Below are 20,654 nucleotides of genomic sequence, written 5' to 3' on the forward strand. Positions count from 1 at the left end.
ACAGGAGAAGGCTCTATTGAAAGCCAATCCCTACATCCGGGTTTCCGACTCTAATTTTAGATTGCCAAGGCCCCATGATAGTCGAGAAATAGGTGGGTGTCAACCACCTTAATCTTAAAATCGTGATCTGCAAAACTATTACGTAAGGATCTGCTGAATAGGTATTTTCTCCCCCCGCCCCCCCAGCAAATTAGCCAGAAGGAAACATGCAGAGTTTTAAATAACCTTCAAATGAGTAAGAATTGTATAATTCTGTTTTTCTTAAAAGGATGACAAAGTGTTAATGGTTAGAACTATATTGCTTTGATATTGCATCAGATTAGTATTAGATAAATTTATATAAAAATTAAACACTTTCTATGGTTGTGCGTTTTTCCAGTGCAAATCATCATCATCATCATCATCAATCGTATTTATTGAGCGCTTACTGTGTGCAGAGCACTGTACTAAGCGCCTGGGAAGTACAAGTTGGCAACATATAGAGACAGTCCCTACCCAACAGTGGGCTCCCAGTCTAAAAGGGGGAGACAGAGAACAAAACCAAACATACTAACAAAATAAAATAAATAGAATAGATATGTACAAGTAAAATAAATAGAGTAACAAATATGTACAAACATATATACATATATACAGGTACTGTGGGGAAGGGAAGGAGGTAAAATGGGGGGGATGGAGAGGGGGACCATGAGGTTTTTTTTTTAGCATTTGTTTAGGACAACAGTAATTAGCTTTAAATCATACATTTTAAAAGTCATGTTTTCTCCTGCCAATTGAGTAAAGGGCAAGTATCACATCAGCTCTGTATAAGTTATTCATTTTAATAGTTTATCTGTTGATTAAAAAGCTTGCCTTGCTGGTGCCTTTTCTCAAGGAAACTCGAAATCACCCCAAGCAGAAATATAGAAGCTGGTTTGGGGAGAGGGGGGAGAAAAATCCAGTGTAATCCGTCTCAGCTGTGTGGATGTGTAGAGTGTTTTTTCTCTCCCTGAAGAGGACATGTGACTTTTGACCAAACTGTCTGGTTCCAAGCCTCGACCCTCTGATTAGCAGATGTAGGGAAAAGGGCATTGTGGGATTGCAGCAGTTGCTTCGGAACAACAATGTCCTTTTTGTCAGAATCTGATGCTTCTTAAAGGATGGAACAAAATGACATCATCACCGTTGATCCAAGTAGCATTCCTTTAGTAATACTGAGTGCGCTGTGATGATCGGTTCCCTTCCCCCATCTTTTTTCAGTTTCCTTGCTGACTGATGTTATTGTCCATTGTTCAGCTCCCTATAAATGTAAAACAGTTGTCTTTTAGGGTGAGCAGCCCTGTTTATGGTGGAGTTGGAGAGCGGTATTGGTTGGCCAGTTCCCCCCCTACTTGCCGCAGGTTTGTTAGAGCCAGTGTTTCGGTGTTAGCTCTTTCACCCAGCTCCAAAATGTGAATTCAGCAAAAGCAAATAGTCACCAGATTAAACTGTGGGATGAGTGCCATCTCAGCCCTGGGCTTGGATTGTTTCCAGGCACTCTGCTGACTGGAGCCAATAAAACCGGATTTTCCTATCCATGTGGGTGTTCCAGTTCCCAACCGGAATCTCACCTGACCTCTAGTCCCCAGTCCCCATTTTACATCCTATGACGAAGGATTTCGAGATGTCTTACTCTCTCTCTCTTTTTTTAAATGTTGCATGAACCTTAAAAAAATGACCAAGATGGGTGTTTGCTTTTATGTGCTCAAAAAAGATTTAAATACCGTTGTAGTGTTGATATTTATTTGGTTTTTTACTCTTAATTTTTATTCTGATTTTATTTATCTTTTTTTATTCTATATTCTTATTTTTATTCTTTATTCTCATTCTGTATTTCTTTATTCCTGTGAGGTGTTCCAGTTCAGTTTTAATACAGAGGAACCAGAGAATTCATTATATGCTATCCTAAATGTATCTGAAATGGCTTCTGGCTAAGCATGAAATTACAGATTTTTAAAAAAAATCAATCGGTGATTGATTCATTCAATCGGTGGTGTTTATTGAGTGCTCACTGTGTGCAGATCACTGTACGCAGTTCTTTCAAGAGTACAAACAACCCAGTTGGTAGTCACGTGCCCTATCTACGAGGAGCTTACAGTTAAGAGAGGGGAGAGAGACATTAAAATAAATTATGGATGTGTACATAAGTGCTGTGGGGCTGAGGGTGGGGTGAATTTCAGCTGTAATATGGTAGTTATATTCTTGAAGAACCTCATGTTGTGGGTAGATCACATTATTAACCATTGATTTAATGGGAATTAATGGGTATGGGGTAGATGGTTCAAGATTCTCCTTGCCTAACATTTTTCAATGCAAATATTAATATTGTAATTAAATTGACTAGCAAAACGGTTTACACCCTTGTCACTCATTTAAAAAGCCCAAGGTGCACCAAGTGTTGTTTACAATATAATAATGTAGAGTCGAATGCTGGAAAGATCTAGCAGCATCCAACCTTGACCAAAGCCACATGTATGAACACAATTGGTTTTTCTCCACTGATGCTACCTGTGGATTATTTGTGTCCAGAGCAGATCTGTGTTGTGGAAAGAACATTCCCGAATACTTATATCGTGTTGTATACAAATTGTATAATACTACGTGTGCTCTGATATAGCAGAAATTAGTTCTTTTTTTTCGTCATATATCCCTGTTGTTTGTTTCTTTGTTTTTATAATGGTATTTGTTAATCGCTTACTATGTGTCCCATTTTACAGGGGCTGTGTCCAACCTCATGAATTGGTATCTACCCCAGTGCTTAGAACAGTGCTTGCTACATCGTACCGTTTTTCATAATGGAATCTGCTTACCACTTACCATGTGCTAGGGATTGTAATAATAATAATAATAATGATGGCATTTATTAAGCGCTTACAATGTGCAAAGCACTGTTCTAAGCTCTGGGGAGGTCACAGGGTGATGAGGTTGTCCCACAGGGGGCTCACAGTCTTCATCCCCATTTTACAGATTTTACATTTTACAGATGAGGTAACTGAGGCCCAGAGAAGTGAAGTGACTTGCCCAAAGTCACACAGCTGACCATTGGCAGAGCCGGGATTTGAACCCATGACCTCCGACTCCAAAGCCCGTGCTCTTTCCACTGAGCCATGCTGCTTCTTGCACTAAGCGCTGGGGTAGATACAGGATAATCAGGTTGGACACAGTCCCTGACCCACATTGGGCTCCCAGTCTTAACCCCCAGATTGTTGCAGATGAGGTAACTGAGGCACAGAGAAGTGAAATGCCTTGCCCTTGGTCACAAAGCAGACAAGTGAGAGAGCTGGGATTAGAACCCAGGTCCTCTGATTCCCAGGCCCATGCTCCTTCCACTAGGCTGTGCAGCTTCTCTGATATAATATAAATACAGTAATAACAGTAATATACCGGTGGTATTTACTGATTATTTCCTGTGTGCAGAGCACTGTACTAAGTACTTGAGCGAGTACAATACCATAAGCTCGTTGTGGATGGAGAGTGTTCTGTTTATTGTCATATTGTACTCTCTCAAGAGCTTAGTATAGTGCTTTGCACACAGCGCTCAATAAATTTAACTGAATGAAGTGAAGGACATGATTCCTACTCTCAAGTAGCTTACTGTTAGTAGGGAAGATAGACATTAAAGAAAGAAAGTACAAATAGGGGAAACACCAGGGTATAGAATATGTACATGAGTACAGTGGGGCTGGGGAGGGGTTTCAAAGTGCTTAATGGTAATGTGGTGCTGAGGTAAGAGAATAAAAATGCTTAAGTGGTGCAGACCCCCTGGGTCTTGAAGCAGCCTGGCTTAGTGGATAGAGCACCTGCCTAGGAGTCAGAAGGACCTGGGTTCTAATCAAGCTCCTCCATTTGTCTGCTATGTGACCTTGGGCAAGTCACTTAACTTCTCTATGTCTCAGGTACCTCATCTGTAAAGTGGTGATTAAGATCATGAGCCCCATGTGGGATAATGGACTGCGCCCAACCTGATAAGCCTGCATCTACCCCAGCTGTTAGTACAGTGTCTGGCACATAGTAAGTGCTTAACAAATACTATTTTTTTTTTTAAAGGAAGTGCACAGGTAGCACAGAGGGAGGGGGAGTAGTTGGAAATGAGGGAAGTCAGGGAAGGCCTCTTGGAGAAGATTTGATTTCAGAAAGGCTTTGAAGGTGGGGAGAGTGGTGGTCTGTCTGATCTGAAAGGGTAGGGGAGTTCCAGGCCAGAGGGAGGATATGAGCAAGGGTTGTTGGTGAGAAAGACGAGATTGAAGTACAGTGAGCTGGTTGGCATTGGAGACGTGAAGCGTGAGGGCCCAGTTGAACTGGGGGATTAGTGAGTAGAAGTTGGGGAGAGCTGATTGAGTTTAAAACTGACAAGAATCCAGTTTGCTGCTGCTGGGGTAGCAAAACTCTCCTCCTTCCCCTCCCCACAGCACTTGTATATATGTTTGTAAAGATTTATTACTCTATTTATTTTACTTGTACATATTTACTGTTCTATTTATTTTGTTAATGATGCACATATAGCTTTATTTCTATTTATTCTGATGACTTGACACCTGTTCACATGTTAGCCTTCTCTCTGATCTCCCATCCTCGTGTCTCTCTCCACTTCAATCCATACTTCTTGCTGCTGCCCGGATTATCTTTGTCCAGAAACGCTCTGGACATATTACTCCCCTCCTCAAAAACCTCCAATGGCTACCGATCAATCTGCGCATCAGGCAGAAACTCCTCACCCTGGGCTTCAAGGCTCTCCATCACCTCGCCCCCTCCTACCTCACCTCCCTTCTCTCCTTCTACTGCCCAGCCCGCACCCTCCGCTCCTCCACCGCTAATCTCCTCACTGTACCTGGCTCTCGCCTGTCCCGCCGTCGACCCCCGGCCCACGTCATCCCCCGGGCCTGGAATGCCCTCCCTCTGCCCATCCGCCAAGCTAGCTCTCTGCCTCCCTTCAAGGCCCTGCTGAGAGCTCACCTCCTCCAGGAGGCCTTCCCAGACTGAGCCCCTTCTTTCCTCTCCCCCCTCGTCCCCCTCTCCATCCCCCCGTCTTACCTCCTTCCCTTCCCCACAGCACCTGTATATATGTATATATGGTTGTACATATTTATTACTCTATTTACTTATTTATTTATTTATTTTACTTGTACATTTCTATTGTACTTATTTTATTTTGTTGGTATGTTTGGTTCTGTTCTCTGTCTCCCCCTTTTAGACTGTGAGCCCACTGTTGGGTAGGGACTGTCTCTATGTGATGCCAATTTGTACTTCCCAAGCGCTTAGTACAGTGCTCTGCACATAGTAAGCGCTCAATAAATACGATTGATTGATTGATTGATTGTTTTGTTGTCTGTGTCCCCCTTCTATATTGTGAGCCCGTTATTGGGGAGGGACCGTCTCTGTATGCTGCCAACTTGTACTTCCCAAGTGCTTAGTACAGTGCTGTGCACACAGTAAGCGTTCAATAAATACGATTGAACGAACGAATGAATAAATGAAAACTGCTAATTTTATTGTATTTTCTTTTGGAAGTGCTCCTAGGCTGAGAAGGAGGTGGGGGAAGAGAAGGCAATGGAGTGAGAGAGAGAGAGTAGTGATGCAGCAGAAGTGAAAAGGGAAAGGTGTTGTGTATTACCCAATTTTCATGAGTAATGCACGTTTGTCCTGATTTGTCACCTTTTCTTTGCAAAGACATTTGCTTTATGAAGACAAAAAACATAAACCTCGACTGGATAAACCAAAGCACGTAAATGTTCTTTTGGACAAATCACTTTTGTTATTCATCTGTGGGTCTCATTTTAGCGATGTAAGCTACTGATTGATTCTTTAACCATCATCATCATTTAGTGAACGCCTGCTATTTGCAGAACAGTATATAATAGGTGCCTGGGAAGATTAAGTAGACAAAGACACAGTCTCTGCCCTCAAGGCTTGCAGTGCCTAGTCAAATGGAAGAAAGGGATAGGCAAGGCAGACACATGCATCCTTTCTCTCTCCCCCTCTAGACTGTAAGCTCATTGTGGGCAGGGAATGGGTGTTTGCCAAATTCATTCATTCATTCGATCGTATTTATTGAGCGCTTACTGTGTGCAGAGCACTATACTAAGTGCTTGGGAGAGTACAATACAAGAGTAAACTGTCACATTTCCTGCCCACATCTGATGTGTTGTGCTCTTCCAACAGTACAGTGCATATAGTTAAATACCTGTTGATAACAAGGTGGTGATCCCCTGCACTCTTCTCACCCCCCACCCCCTGACTTCCTTACACTACTGTCTTCATTTCACCCTCCTTCCACCCCCAGCACACTGAAAATCAATCAGTAGAATTTATGGGGCACTAAGATGTGCGGAACACTCTAAAAGCACCTAGGGGAGAGAATGGAGGAATTAGCCAAATCCCTGCCCTGAAGGAGCTGACATTCTAGTGGAGAGAGAGAGACACTAAATTAAATTATAGGGAAGAGGAAGCAATAGAGAATAAAGATGAGATAAGATAAGGGTACAAGATAAGAGGTGTAAATACCCAAGTGCTTGAGTGACACAAAAGTGTTTTAATAGCCTTTGGGAGGACTGTGGGGTGACTGGATGCATAGTTAATCAGGAAAGGCCCCCAGGGAATGTGATCGCCATAGCTCAGCAGCAGGAAGAGTCAGACACTAGTTGATTTCAGTCCTCCCTCATGTCTGGTGGTCGCCTGGCTCTAGTGTAGACTGAAAGGGATGTTGTTTCTGCCCAACATCTCAAATTAATCAGTCAGTGGAATTTATTGAGCACTTATTGGGTGTACAGCACTGGACTAAGTTCTTGGGAGAGTACAGTTCAGCAGCGTTGGGAGATACGTTCCCCACCCACAAAGAGCTAGATGGGGAGACAGATTGGATCCACCTCTTTCTGACCACCCAAACTCCTACCACAAGGCTTGATCTTAACTGTGGCTAGACTATTGTGTTATCAGCTTTTTTGCCGGTTTCCCAGCCTCCAGCCTTTCCCTGCTCCAGTTTACGGCTCCAGCTCTCTCCACTATCGTCCACCTGAAGGGTCGCTTGGCCCAAATCTGCCTTCTCCTCAAAGCCCTCCACTGATCAGCGTGGCTCAATGGAAAGAACCCGGACTTTGGAGTCAGAGGTCATGGGTTCAAATCCCGGCTCTGCCAATTGTCAGCTGTGTGACTTTGGGCAGGTCACTGAACTTCTCTGTGCCTCAGTTACCTCATCTGTTAAATGGGGATTAAGACTGTGAGCCCCCAGTGGGACAACCTGATCACCTTGTAACCTCCCCAGCGCTTAGAACAGTGCTTTGCACATAGTAAGTGCTTAATAAATGCCATCATTATTATGATTAGACTGATTTTTAGACTGTGAGCCCACTGCTGGGTAGGGACTGTCTCTATATGTTGCCAACTTGTACTTCCCAAGTGCTTAATACAGTGCTCTGCACATAGTAAGCGCTCAATAAATACGATTGATGATGATGATGATTATCTCCTATGTCTCGCCCTCCTGTATCTCTCCACATCAGACAAGAGCTTCTCGCAATCAGCCTAAAAGCTGACTCTCCACCAACTGACCTCACCATACTTATCTGCTCTTTTCTCCCCACTCCATTCCTTTCTTCTTCTTCTTTACTGTATTTGTTAAGCACTTACTATGTGTCAAGCACTGTACTAAGCACTGGGATAGATACAAGCTAATCAGGTTGGACACAGTACCTGTTCCACCCTGAGGATCACAGTCTTAACCCCCATTTTACAGATAAGGTAATTGAGGCACAGAAAATTTAAGTGACTTGCCCACGTTCCCACAGCAGGCAAGTGGCGGAGCCAGGATTAGAACCTAGGATTAGAACCCAGGTCTTTCTGACTCCTGGGCCTGTGCTGTATCCACTAGGCCACACTGCTTCCCTTTGCTTCATACTGTTCTTCTGGCTCAAGAATCACCTCCCCTTTCCAGTCTGACAGATCACAGGGCTCTCTCCAAATTCAAAGCCCTTCTAAAATCCCAACTCCTCCAAAGAGCCAATCAATCAGTTAGTCAATTTTGTTTATTAAGCCCATACTCTGTGTGGAGCAATGTACAAAGTGCCTGGGACTGTACACTATAACAGATTTGGTAGATCTATTCCCTGCCCACAAGGAGCAGCCAACTCTCTAGCGCTTATGAACTTATTTGTAGCCATCCTCAGAACTCATGTATATTTTTATTCAGTATTTGTTTGGATTACTTTAGTTTTTATGTTTGCCTTCCCCGTTCGCTCACATGTACATTTTTATTCAGTTATTCATTTGGATTACTCTAGTTTTTATGTGTGTTTCACCCATTCGAGTGTAAGATTCTTGAGTGTTGGGAATGTCACAATTTTATTCTGAATTTCCAAATCCTGTAACATAATACACTGCACCAAGTGGGCACTCAGTAAATAAGAACTGTACCACTGCTGCTGCCAATCAGTCAATCAATCAGTCATGTTTATTGGACACTTACTGTGTGCCGAGCACTGTACTAAGCACCTGGGAGAGTATACAGAGTTGCTAGGCATATTTGCTGCCCATAATGAGCTTCACCAGCAGAGAAGCAGCGTGGCTCAGTCGAAAGAGCATGGGCTTTGGAGCCAGAGGTCATGAGTTCAAACCCCGGCTCCACCACTTGTCAGCTTGTGACTTTGGGCAAGTCACTTCACTTCTCTGGGCCTCAGTTACCTCATCTGTAAAATGGGGGTTAAGACTGTGAGCCCCCCATGGGACAACCTGATCACCTTGTAACCTCCCCAGCGCTTAGAACTGTGCTTTGCACATAGTAAGCGCGTAATAAATGCCATTATTATTATTATTATTACCTGAGCTTACCTTCTATAGCCATCTTACTCCCACAGTCCACTAGCAGGGGGTTGCCAGCAGGCTGATGCATAGTGGTAAGTGCTTAGTTCCGTGTTCTCAGTAAGTGCCCAATGAATACGATTGATTGATCGATTTGTGGGGGTTTTGGTTGTTAGCCAGGCAGTCGTATTTATGGAGTGCTTACTGTGTGCAGAGTACTGTCATAAGTGCTGGGGAGAGTACAGTACAATAAACAGGTACATTCCCAGCCCACAACAAGCTTACAGTCTAGAAGGGGAGACAGACATTGCTGTAAATAAATTACCTATCTGGACATTAGTTCTGTGGGGCCAGGAATGGGGATGGATAAAGTGAGCAAGTCAGGGCGATGCAGAAAGGAGTGGGTTGGGCTTTTGGTTCAGGGTAATAATAATAGTAATGGTATTTATTAAGCGCTTACTATGTGCAAAGCACTGTTCTAAGCACCTGGTACTACATGCTGGGCAGATCCTATCCAAAAGCAGCCCCAAACAGCAACTCCCCTTTAGCCTAGAGGGAGGGGAAAGGCTGCAGAGAGAACCTCCCCACTCCCAGCATCACACCCCCGCAGATCACCCCTGGGCTGCTCCCAGACCACTTGTTGGACATTGACTAAAATAGACTAGGCATAGAAGGGACAAGTGTTAGCCAAGAGGGAGAACATTTTTAAGGCGGGTGGTGGGGGAGGAAATCTCCCAAATAAGAGTTAGTTAAGACCAAAAGAGCTAGAAAGTGTTTAATTTAGCAGAATGCAGGGTAATTAGATTTTCACAAATGCTAGCATCTGAACCCTTAGCCCTTAAGGGAAAAACCCCTGGATGCATCCATCACAAGATGCATCATGTGATTTCCCCCCCCCTTCCCAGGAGGCCTTTGTAGTGGCAAGCTTATGTTAAATGGATTATTGGTGTGCATTAGCAAGGAAATGTAAAATACTGGTATTTTAAGTAGTTTTCACTTGGTGCGCTGTGTAGATTGTCAAGCAATGTGAGAAGCATTAGGAAAGGTCTTTTAGCAGAATAGACTTTTTAAAGGAGAAGCCACATGGCCTAGTGGAAAGATCACTAGCTCTGGAAGTCAGAAGATGTGGGTTGTAATGCAGGTTCTGCCACTTACCTGCTGTGTGACCTTGGGCAATCCACTTAACTTCTCTGTACCTCAGTTCCCTTATCTAAAAAATGGGGATTCAAAACCTCTTCTCCCTCCTACTTAGACTGCAAGCCCCATGCAGAGCCTGATTATCTTGTATCTTCCTGTATATATGTATATATGTTTGTACATATTTATTATTCTATTTATTTATTTATTTATTTTACTTGTACACGTCTATTCTATTTTATTTTGTTAGTATGTTTGGTTTTGTTCTCTGTCTCCCCCTTTTAGACTGTGAGCCCACTGTTGGGTAGGGACTGTCTCTATATGTTGCCAACTTGTACTTCCCAAGCACTTAGTACAGTGCTCTGCACACAGTAAGCGCTCAATAAATACGATTGATTGATTGATTGATTCCTCAGCACTTAGTACAGTGCTTGGCTCATAGTAAACTCTGAACAAAAACCATTATAATTATTATTATTATTATTGTAGGAGAAGAAAATGGTTATGATTATTTACCAAATAGAAAAATATTTTAGAAAGGGAGTGGTGAAAACAGATCAGGTCCTGATTATTTTTTCCTTTTCCACTAGAACAAGGGTTGTTCTTAAACATAAATAATTTCTTAATCATAGAAGGAAATAAATACCAATTGTCCATGTAGAGGGTTCATGATTAGAGCGGTTGTTGAAATATGTACTCTCTGAATTTTGGGAAGGTCTGATACTGTAGTAAGCCAGTCTGGGGTCAGTTTGTGGAGGGATTGCTCCTCCTGTTCCATGTCATATACTGGATGTCCACTGTGGATAAGAATTTTTCCCAATTCTCCCATGATCAATTTAATGCCAGCTCAGTTTTCATGCAGAAAAATGTCAAATCTCAAATTAGCCTCATTTGTCTACCTGTAAACACACTTACCTTCTAATTCTCACTACTTCCCTTTATCCAAAATCTATGCAGTCAACCAGGTTCATAACTTTGTTAAGAAAAGAATGTCCTGTTTTTTAAATGGTTTAAATGTAAATTAGGGTGGGGGCAAGAAAGGGAGAGGAAGAAATCAGTTATTTTGGAAATACTGTCAATCAATCATTGAGCATGCCTGAATGCAGAGCACTGTACTAAGCACTTGGGAGAGTACAGTTATAACAGAGGTGGTAGGCACGTTCCCTGCCCACAGCGAGTTTACAGTCTAGAGTAGGAGACAGACGACAATATAAATAAATACATTATAGATATGTACATAAATGCCATGGGGCTGAGAAATCCGTGAATAAAGGGTGCAAATTGAAGACAAGGGCGATGCAGAAGGGATGGGAGAAGAGGAAAAGAGGACCTTGTATGGGAAGGCCTCCTGGAGGAGGTGTGCCTTGAATCAGGTTTCAAAGGTGGGGAGAGTGATTTTGTAGGGGTGTAACTGGAACTTTTGTATGTGACTGCTATTACCAAAGTGCTAGTGAGATTCTTTACCTGGGGTTGTAAAGTATGTGTATGTGAGCACGTGCATGTGTTATAGTAATTTGCGTTTGATGTTTGTTATCAGCCTTTGTAATTCTTCATATTTCCTCCACCCCCTCTGTGCTATTTACAGGTGTCCATGCAAAAGAGGCTACATTCATACAGATGAACCAAGGGTTGAGGCAGCAGTGTAAACCCAGATAGTCAGCGGGCTCGCTGCCCCAGCAGGATGCCATCAACTAGCCGAGCAGGCAGCCTGAAGGACCCTGAAATTGCAGAGCTGTTCTTCAAAGAAGATCCCGAAAAGCTCTTCACAGACCTCCGAGAAATAGGCCATGGAAGCTTTGGAGCAGTCTATTTTGTGAGTAATAAATCCATCCACACATTAAATCCGCCATTTCTTCTCTGCTATTCTATGAACGCAAGTGAAGAGGGTAAGAGCCATCTTGGGAAAGGTTGGAGGAACCTGAACCATGTGCTTCAGTTTAAGTTTTGACTTTTTTTGTTTGTTTTTGGTTTTTATTTTTTACTAAGAGTTTTAAGATGAGGTAGTAAGTTGTCAGCAGTCATTACTGGCCACTCACCTGTGAAGTCTCCTGGATAGCTCAACATGGAGATTCAAGGTCTGTTTAGGGAACCTGACAATGTGTAGAATTGGAATATGGTGAAACCAAGGTGTAAGTCTCCTTGTATAGGCCAAACACATAAAAACTGTTGCTTCATTGTTTTCTTGTGGCCTGATTTGCCACTAATGCCGTGCATTATATGTCACTGTCTTCTTTAAATGACTTGTTCATCAAGAGGGGTGGCCTGTTGAGCCTGTCTTATTCTCCAGATATGCAGTTCTAGCATTTATAATCTTGTTCATTAAGAGGCTTTGGAACAAGGTTGTGGTCAAGAAATTTTCAGCACAAACTGGATGCCAGTCAGGCCTGGGAGAAGCAGCGTGGCTTAGTGGAAAGAGCATGGGCTTGGGAATCAGAGGACATGGGTTTGAATCCCGGCTCTGCCACTTGTCAGCTGTGTGACCTTGGGCAAGTCACTTAACTTCTCTGGGCCTCAGTTCCTTCATCTGTAAAATGGGGATGAAGACTGTGAGCCTCATGTGGGACAACCTTGATCACCTTTTATCCCCCCCCCCCCCCCGCGCTTAGAACAGTGCTTGGCATATAGTAAGTGCTTAACAAATACCACCATTATTATTATTATTATTATTAATGAGGATTTCTGGTTCAGATACCAAGGCCTGTTCATTTTACCATGGCCTGTTTTAAGGTAATTCCTTTTTCCACGACTGGGCACAATCTCTAAATTCCTTATAATTGTTGTAATGAAATCATGATAAAAATAACTGTCAAGTGAGGTTTGAAAAGTTCGGTACTGTAGTATAATCCAACTTTACTAAACTCCTTGTTTTTACAAGATAATATCAGTTGCCTTCTAAAGAATTGTTCATAAATCAGGAAAAATTTGCTCTAAGGTCGTTTATGAGGCAACTAGTTATTCTTCTGAAGCCTATTAACTTCATATTTTATAGTTTTCTCAGAATAGGTTTTTGAAAATTGGAATTATTTAAAAGGCTTTTCCATCAACCCTCACCCTACACCCATATTCAAACTGATTTCTTAATTTACCAGTTTCAGCTATAGCTTGAGATTCAATTTATTCTTGAAGAAACTAGATCTTCCCCAAAAAATTCAGGGTTTTTTTTGCCAGTAGAAATGTAGTTACTCCTGTTTAGTAGTGACCTTAATCTTCAGTTTTCAAGAGAAAATAATTGCTAATTATAAAGCTGTGTGTGGCTTAAAAAGAGCATAAATTTTCTTTACCTGTAGATTGATCAAGCATGAAATCTTCATTTTAAGAGAGCCCAGTACGTACGACTCTGCTTTCTCCCCATTCCCTTTAGTATCCTCCGCGATACGTACGCAGTCACATGTCCAAGAAAAATGTGACATGATATTCTAGGGAAACAATCAGAAATAATTGGATCTTGTTTTTCTTTGTAGTTATGTTCCTAATGTAAATGCCATTGTTAGAATCAGGGAAAGAGGGAGGGGAAAAAACCTATTTAATATAAAATTAATTTGTTGTCAGAATGAAGTTTTTCATTCCCAGGTGTCGGTAACTCTTGAAAGCATAATGTTGGGGTTTTTATTACCTGGCCTTATTTTTATGTTGTTTTGTTTTGGCAGAGTTTTGTCATTTAAGTTCTACTTTATTTAGTAAATCACAGGCTGAGAATTAATGATAGATAGGGTCATAACGCAGGGAATTACTGGAATTGAGACCACTTTTCCTTGGCATGGAAAAGAGCAAGGAGGAAGAATACTGGAATTCAGGTGGCTGCTCCATGATCATCAAAAAATAAATTGGACCATAACCAAGTGTGAAAATAGAGGTTCCTCTTTCAACAGTGAAACTTCCGTCACGTAAATTAGACAGCATTAAGGCTTTGAGCCCAGGACTGTGTATCCAGTGCTGAAGGATGCATTTTTATTCATGAGAACATTCACTTTAAAAGAAAACTTGATGAAGTTGATTTAATAACTCAGAGAAAAGCCATTTTGATCACTTTTGGCGCAAGAAAAGGTCATTTGTAGATTTACCTCGATTTGCAGTTCTGTGGTAGCAGCTCGTTTTGTAAAATTGATTTAGATCCCAGCAGTGGCAGGTGCATTAAATTAAGCCATCCCACAATTAAACGACATTTAGTAATACAGTATCAGGGTGCCCTCACTCTGAGATTCTTTAGAAAATCCTTCATGTTTTCTGGTGCTTGATTATTTTATTTCAATGCATGAAGAATGATTCAAAAAGTATAATGCCAAACTTGTCACAGTCATCAGTTTCTTCAAATTACCCCTCAGTGTCTCCCCTCAGTTTTTTTCAACTAATCTTAACCGTAGAGGACAAAATTTTCTTCCAGCCCATTGTCACTTCCACTTGATTGACTAGAAGGATCACTCCCCAGTGAAAAAATGCTCTCCTGGGTTTGAGTCTTCTACTTTTAATAATACACTTAGGCCTTGCCAGAGGGAAACAAAAAAAGCACGGACTCTTGTCACCACTCCGGTCCATTCTATGCAGTTTTAATAGGGCATCATTTGGACAGGTGATCACCCCAAAGTGTGTGTATGGCCACATGTCACATTTCCAACTGCAGACTACCATTCATTCATTCAATCGTATTTATTGAGCGTTTACTGTGTGCAGAGCACTGTACTAAGCGCTTGGGACTAGGCGGGCTCACAGTCTAGAAGGAGGGAGACAGACAACAAAACAAAACATTAACAAAATAATATAAACAGAATAGTAAACATGTACATAAAGCAACGGGCCTAGGCAATGCTCAGAAAAGCTCACATCTTTAACCTTAAAAGGGGAAAGTGAAGACTTCAAAAACAAAAAAATGGCCCCTTCCCTTCTCCTCCTCTGACAGACAATTAGATGTCAGCCCCATCCAAAGTGTCAGCAGCCTGACCGTGTAAGTCCTGCTTCAGGGAAGTTGGAGAATCAATCAGTCAACCCACAGTTGCAACTAAACCAGAGAGTCTCATGTAGCAGCGGAGGATACTACCTCTAGATAATCAAGTTGATAAAGGATCTTATTTAATTTCCCGATATCCTTAAATAGAACCACCATATGAGGACAAGTTGGTCAGAGGATAAGAAAGTAGTTTGGTGAAGTGGAGAGAACACTTGTTGTCTGAATCCGCTAAACTGAATTTTCTAGTCCAGGGGCCCCCAGTTGTCAAATGTTACAGGCACCGAGACTATGACCAAGTCTTGGAAATATTCTGGGCCAGATTTAAAATTGAGAATATAAATTTCCGCCCTGCACCGAACTCACAAGGGTGTATGAATCATTTTGAATTCACCCAAATATCTTTATTCCTTTCCCTCCTCTTTAATAGTCTTTAATATCATCATGTATGAATAAAGCAGAGGGCTTGAATCCACCCAAGCGCCTGGCACATAGTAAGCGCTTAACGAATACCATCATTATTAAGGCAGGATGACAGAGGCAAGTGGAAAATATTGGAAAGTGGAAAATACTTCATATGTGGAGACATCAGGAGAGCAGCGTTGAATACAGTGCCCTTAAATTAAGAAACTGCCTTATATTTAGCAGTTGGTGAATGCGGGCCAGAGATAGGGATTGGAAAGGCGAGAGCACGTGACTTTTAAAACTCTTCTAGAAGCCCAGGGCCAACAGTGAAGCATATCCCCCCTCCTCTTTGTGACCATTGCCCTGTGATTCCCTGTTGGGAAATGGTGATTCCATCTTGTCCAACTGCAGCCATCCTTTCCACCCCCGACTTTCATTTTCCCTCCCCTCACCTCTCTTGGGGCTACTAGCTACCCCACTGGTTGTTGAATTTGCAGGTGGACTAGTTTATACCACGCTCAGTGTCCTGACCGAAATGAGCTCTGCCCATTGGGCCCTATTAAAACACCTTCAGTGTTCTTTCCCAAGCCCCTAGAGCTAAAAATAGCTTGATTTCTACATTATCTGCTGAGAGGAGTTTGGGTTATTTTTAGCACTTGGAGTCTCTGAGCAGGACGAGGTTAGATTTGTGGTTGAAGCCAGGCCCATATTTAGAGTGGTTTTTGTTTGCATTAATCAGCCAATCATGCTTATTGGGTGCTTACTGTGTGCAGAACACTGTATTAAGCGCTTGGGAGAGTACAGTATAGCAAAACTCTGGACCCCCACCAGTACCCATATGCATGGAAGAGGTGTAAAAACCCAGTAGGTGCTCAGGGGTGTGTTAGTAGAGAAGCAGTGTGGCCTGATGGATAGAGCATGGTCCCAGGAGCCAGAGGATCTAAATTCTAATCCCAACTCTGCCACTTGTCTGCTGTGTGACCCTGGGCAAGTCACTTCACCTTTCTGTGCCCCAGCTACCTCATCTTTAAAATGAGGATTAAGACTGTGACACGGACTGTGTCCAACCTGATTATCTGCACTCTATCTATCTTTGTCTTAGTACAATGCCTGGCACATTGTAAGCGCTTAACAAATACCATTAAAAAATGTGCAGCAGAAAAAAAAACTTCTTGGCTAGAAAAGGATAGTGGAGGGATCATTCTTTAGTACAGTGCTCTGCACATAGTAAGCGCTCAATAAATACGATTGATGATGATGATGATTCTTTAGAGCTGCTCTACCACCCATCTAATAACTGTTCCATCCCTCAGCTGTGATCTGTAGGATCACTGTTGTCGAGGAAACTTTCCACCTCTTCCCCTCACTCCTTCCTGCTTCTCCAGTGTTTCACTTAGGTTCAGAGCCAGAATCAGACAGTTCTGTGACCTCTTTATGGTGGGAGGCGGGGGGAGTACAGGAACATGAATATTTTTTTAATCTTGAAATTTTTTATCTTTATTAACAACTTATAGTATAAAATACTGACTTTTTTTCAATGTTACAGGCACGTGATGTGCGCACCAATGAAGTGGTGGCCATCAAGAAGATGTCTTATAGTGGAAAACAGTCGAATGAGGTATGTGAAATGTTTATTAAGCAAATGTGCAGATTGGTATCTAATTGTTGACTACAATGAGCTTAGATGGAATCATCAGCAAAACCTTAAAGAGAGAGATTCATTACTTTTTCTATAGAAACAGTTCACTGGAGCTCATTTGACAAGTTATGTAGGATTAAATGAGTCATCCAGAGACTCATGTTATTGGGAATTGCATCAAATGTGGAAAAAAGAAAAACCCGGAGGTTGACTTGAAGTTTGGAGTCTTTCAGAGTAAATGGGCAAATAGTCCCCAAATCTGGTTATGGGGCAGAGTTTTAAGGAGGACATTGGTTTAAGGGAAGCAGTGTGACCTAGTGGAAAGATCATGGGTCTGGGAATCAGAAGACTGGGATTCTTCCCAGCTCTCTCGACTGACCTTCTGGATGATCTTAGGCAGGTCACTTTACCTTTCTACTTCAATTTCCCCATTCCCCATTCTCCCTCTCTTAAGATTCTGAGCCCCATGTGGACAGGAGATGTGTTAAACCTGATAATCTTGTATCTACCCCAGTGTCTAGCACCTAAATATATTCCAAAATAAATGAACAGAGGGGCATGCTTTCTATCCACTAAAGATGCTTAATTTTCTGGAAAAATTGAAGCCAAGGAGAAAGAAAAACTGGAGGGAGTGGAAAAATAGGTACTCCTTTATTCCCTTTCAAATTAAAATGTTATTTTATGGGCTTTAAGCCCACCAAATGATTTAAATAGTTAACTTACAGTTGTACTGTTTGATCTCCTTGTGAAAATACAAAGTTTAGATGCCTCAGCTGTATTCAAAGAATGTGCCAAAGGAATATGCAATTGCCACATTGTCTACCTCTAAGGGCGCAGGCCCATGTCCCCGGGACCTGCTGAGGGAAGCGCAGGCAGCCGCAGTCTCCTCGGAGTCTGTGGTAGAATCTGCCTTGCTGCCTGGCCAGAACCTTTTCATGTAAGGCCCTGGACCACTCTGAGCCCGCTGCCTTGGGTTTGAAGTAGACTCAGCCTGGTCTGTTCCAGCCTGCAGGCCGCAATCTGACTGCGTTTAATCGGATTGCCCTGCATCTATCCCAGCATTTAGTAACAGCTCTTGGCACATAGGAAGTGCTTAACCAATAAGACAATTTATATTATCTGAGCTGGATGTCCGTGCCCGTGGTCCATGTAGCCTGGACTGGTCGTACGTGCCACCCTGAACCCTGGGCAGCCTGTTTACTCCCAAATCACCACCTAATTCAGGGACCCATTAATAAGACTCTTCTGAAATGGCCCATGCCCTAGCTGATTTGATGATATTCCCGCTGGTAGCAACAGTGCCACCCCTGCACAGCCTCCCTTCCCACCTTGGCCACAGCCCTTCTATGCACACTCTTTCTCCCGACCCACACCTCCCATCTCCCATCCAAGGCATCTTTCCCTGATCCCTTAAATTCCATTCAGGCCTTGACAGCACTAACTTCCCTTTTCCGGTGACACAGAATTCACTGTGTGAATCCCACACTCTCTGGGAAAATGGAGATTAAGACTGTGAGCTCCATGTGAGATATAGACTGGGCGCAACCCAATTTGCTCGCATCTGCCCTGGCGTTTAGTACAGTACCTGGCATATAGGAAGCGCTTAACAGATGCCATTGAAAAGAAAACAAATGTCCAGCCTCCAATCCCAGGTTTCTATCTAGGGGAGGGTAAGGGATCTCTAATTTCTCCCCAGCTTCAAGTGGCTGGAGGAACTGTCCCAAGGGCGGTGGGTGGGAGGCGGCAGTAGCCCAGCAGGCCACCAGGCAAATGACAAGTGCTCCAATTCATCTTTATCAGCTCCTCCAGATTTTAAAAAAAAGGAATTTGTTTCTGTTTTTTCCAAGTTCTGTTTGCGGAGTGGAGGGGGAGACAAAAAATGGAGCAGTGCCCTTACCTTATTGCCCCAAGCTTAGGGACTTGTGAGGAATGATAGCAGTGAGCCTTTTTGAGACCACTGCTTTGTGATCACCGTCCTGTAGAATTTAATAAAAGCAGATTAGAGTTAAAATGCAACCTTTTCCCCTCAACTCATTCTCCCAAAGAGCTTTGTTTGAGAGCCCAAGCAAGTGCACAATAGAAAAAGCAATATGCTGTTGGAAAAGCTAAGCAGGTTTTGGGTTGAGGTTGAAATTTTTCAAAAGTAGTAATAAGAAGCAGATTGGGGAAAAGGCCCTGACCAATTCAGTTTCTAGATAATCACTGAAAGCATCAGATTACCTAAAATGTTCTGATAGTGTTTGGATCTTTGAAAAATCAAATAGTTTGGCATTAAATGTTTTACTTATCAGTTTCTGACCAGATACTGGGTTTTTTGCATGGTCTTCCCAGGGAAAGGTGAAAATTTCCCTATCTGAGGTTTACACTATAACCCAGAGAGTTGACTCTGGGAATTATCCTGAGCTGGCTAATGGAGATTAATCAAATGGTGTTAAACTCTGAGACCAGCCCTAATTTTCAGTGATTTTGGGTGCTTCTTGTTCCTCTTAGGCTTGGTTTATTACCTGCAATAATAAGGATTATGCCTATAGACTCTCTGTGGTTACTGAAACACTTTGCAGCTGTAAAAGCTGCATGAATGTTAAATAATAGCTTGGGATCCCGCTCTACCAAACCACTCTTAAATCCAAAAGTTATTTTACTTTCTGTGGGCTTCCTTTTCGCCCTCTGTTACTGCGGCAATAGTCAATGTGTGTATTTGGCTACTGATAAAAGGGCAATTTGAACCCACTTCTTTTCTTGTTTTTTTACTTAACCATGGACTATGAATAAGCTATTTTAAAGAGAGAAAATGTAGCAGGACCAACATAGGAAATAGGTTCTGCCTTTTCTCTATTGGTGTTTAGTGCTTGCAACATTTTTAAACTTTAGCATGCATATTTCTCAAATTTCTGCCTTGGGTTGTAGGTTATAGGAGAGGTTTCTAGCCCAAGTCTGTTTCTAAAGACTTGTAGCAAGATGCAAACTACCTGGTACAGCTTTTCTTGACATCTACTTGAATTTGTGATTCTTGACTTTACATTGAGTCACTTTGCTGGGATCGGTGGCGACTCTCTAAAAGCAGGGAGCAGTTTCACAAATTGGAGTATTCCATGTGCTCTGTGTGTCTTCTGACCTAGCCTTGCTTTGGCTAGTTTCAGTTTTACCATATGTGGAAGTGTAGGCTCAGTTAGTTGAATATTCTCCAGTGTATTTAAAAAAAAGGGTATGGAATTGATGAAGGGCAGTAGAGGCGGGTCAAGAGAAGGACAAGAAAACCCATGTTAAACAGAACCTGAATTCCTTTGCATATTTTTTTGGACAGTAAGGTGCTAGAGGGTTGTTGTTGATGTGACAGTTATGTAGAAATGAATGGATTTTTAAAATATTAATCATCATGAGATGAAGATATTTTTGTGTTATATATTCTATACATTTTTGCCTTGAAATAGTAAATCTCTCAAGTTGCAGTCTTCTGGTGAGTCTGGTTTGGGTAAAACAAGCAATTTGCAGGGGGTATATATTTTCTAGTCCTCTGTGTTTAACATCTCATATAGAGTGTACCTTTTTACGGTGGGTTTTTTTTTTTTTTAAATGAAAAGCTAGAAGCATGCTTCCCTGATTCATTGCTTTGTCCAACTCCGTAAATTCCACAGTGCAAGATTTGACATCTTAAAGTTCTGGATACACAGATTCCACAACGAGTATAACAGGAAAGTGTAATGAAGAATGCAGCCGAACTTTTTG

General features: G+C 42.2%; 1 protein-coding gene across 3 annotated transcripts in view; it reads left to right on the top strand.

Annotated features, from left to right (window-relative positions):
• Positions 1-20,654, top strand: part of TAOK1 (TAO kinase 1) — a 133,552-nt gene that overhangs the window by 62,729 nt on the left and 50,169 nt on the right. For all 3 annotated transcript variants that reach the window (XM_038759151.1, XM_038759152.1, XM_038759153.1), the window contains exons 2-3: positions 11,531-11,758; positions 16,836-16,907. In XM_038759151.1, the coding sequence (XP_038615079.1) occupies positions 11,627-11,758; positions 16,836-16,907 (204 nt within the window). In that variant the 5' untranslated portion in view covers positions 11,531-11,626. The remainder of the gene's footprint in view (positions 1-11,530; positions 11,759-16,835; positions 16,908-20,654) is intronic.

The sequence above is a fragment of the Tachyglossus aculeatus genome, chromosome 17 (genome assembly GCF_015852505.1).
Source record: "Tachyglossus aculeatus isolate mTacAcu1 chromosome 17, mTacAcu1.pri, whole genome shotgun sequence".
Taxonomy (NCBI): Eukaryota; Metazoa; Chordata; class Mammalia; order Monotremata; family Tachyglossidae; genus Tachyglossus; species Tachyglossus aculeatus.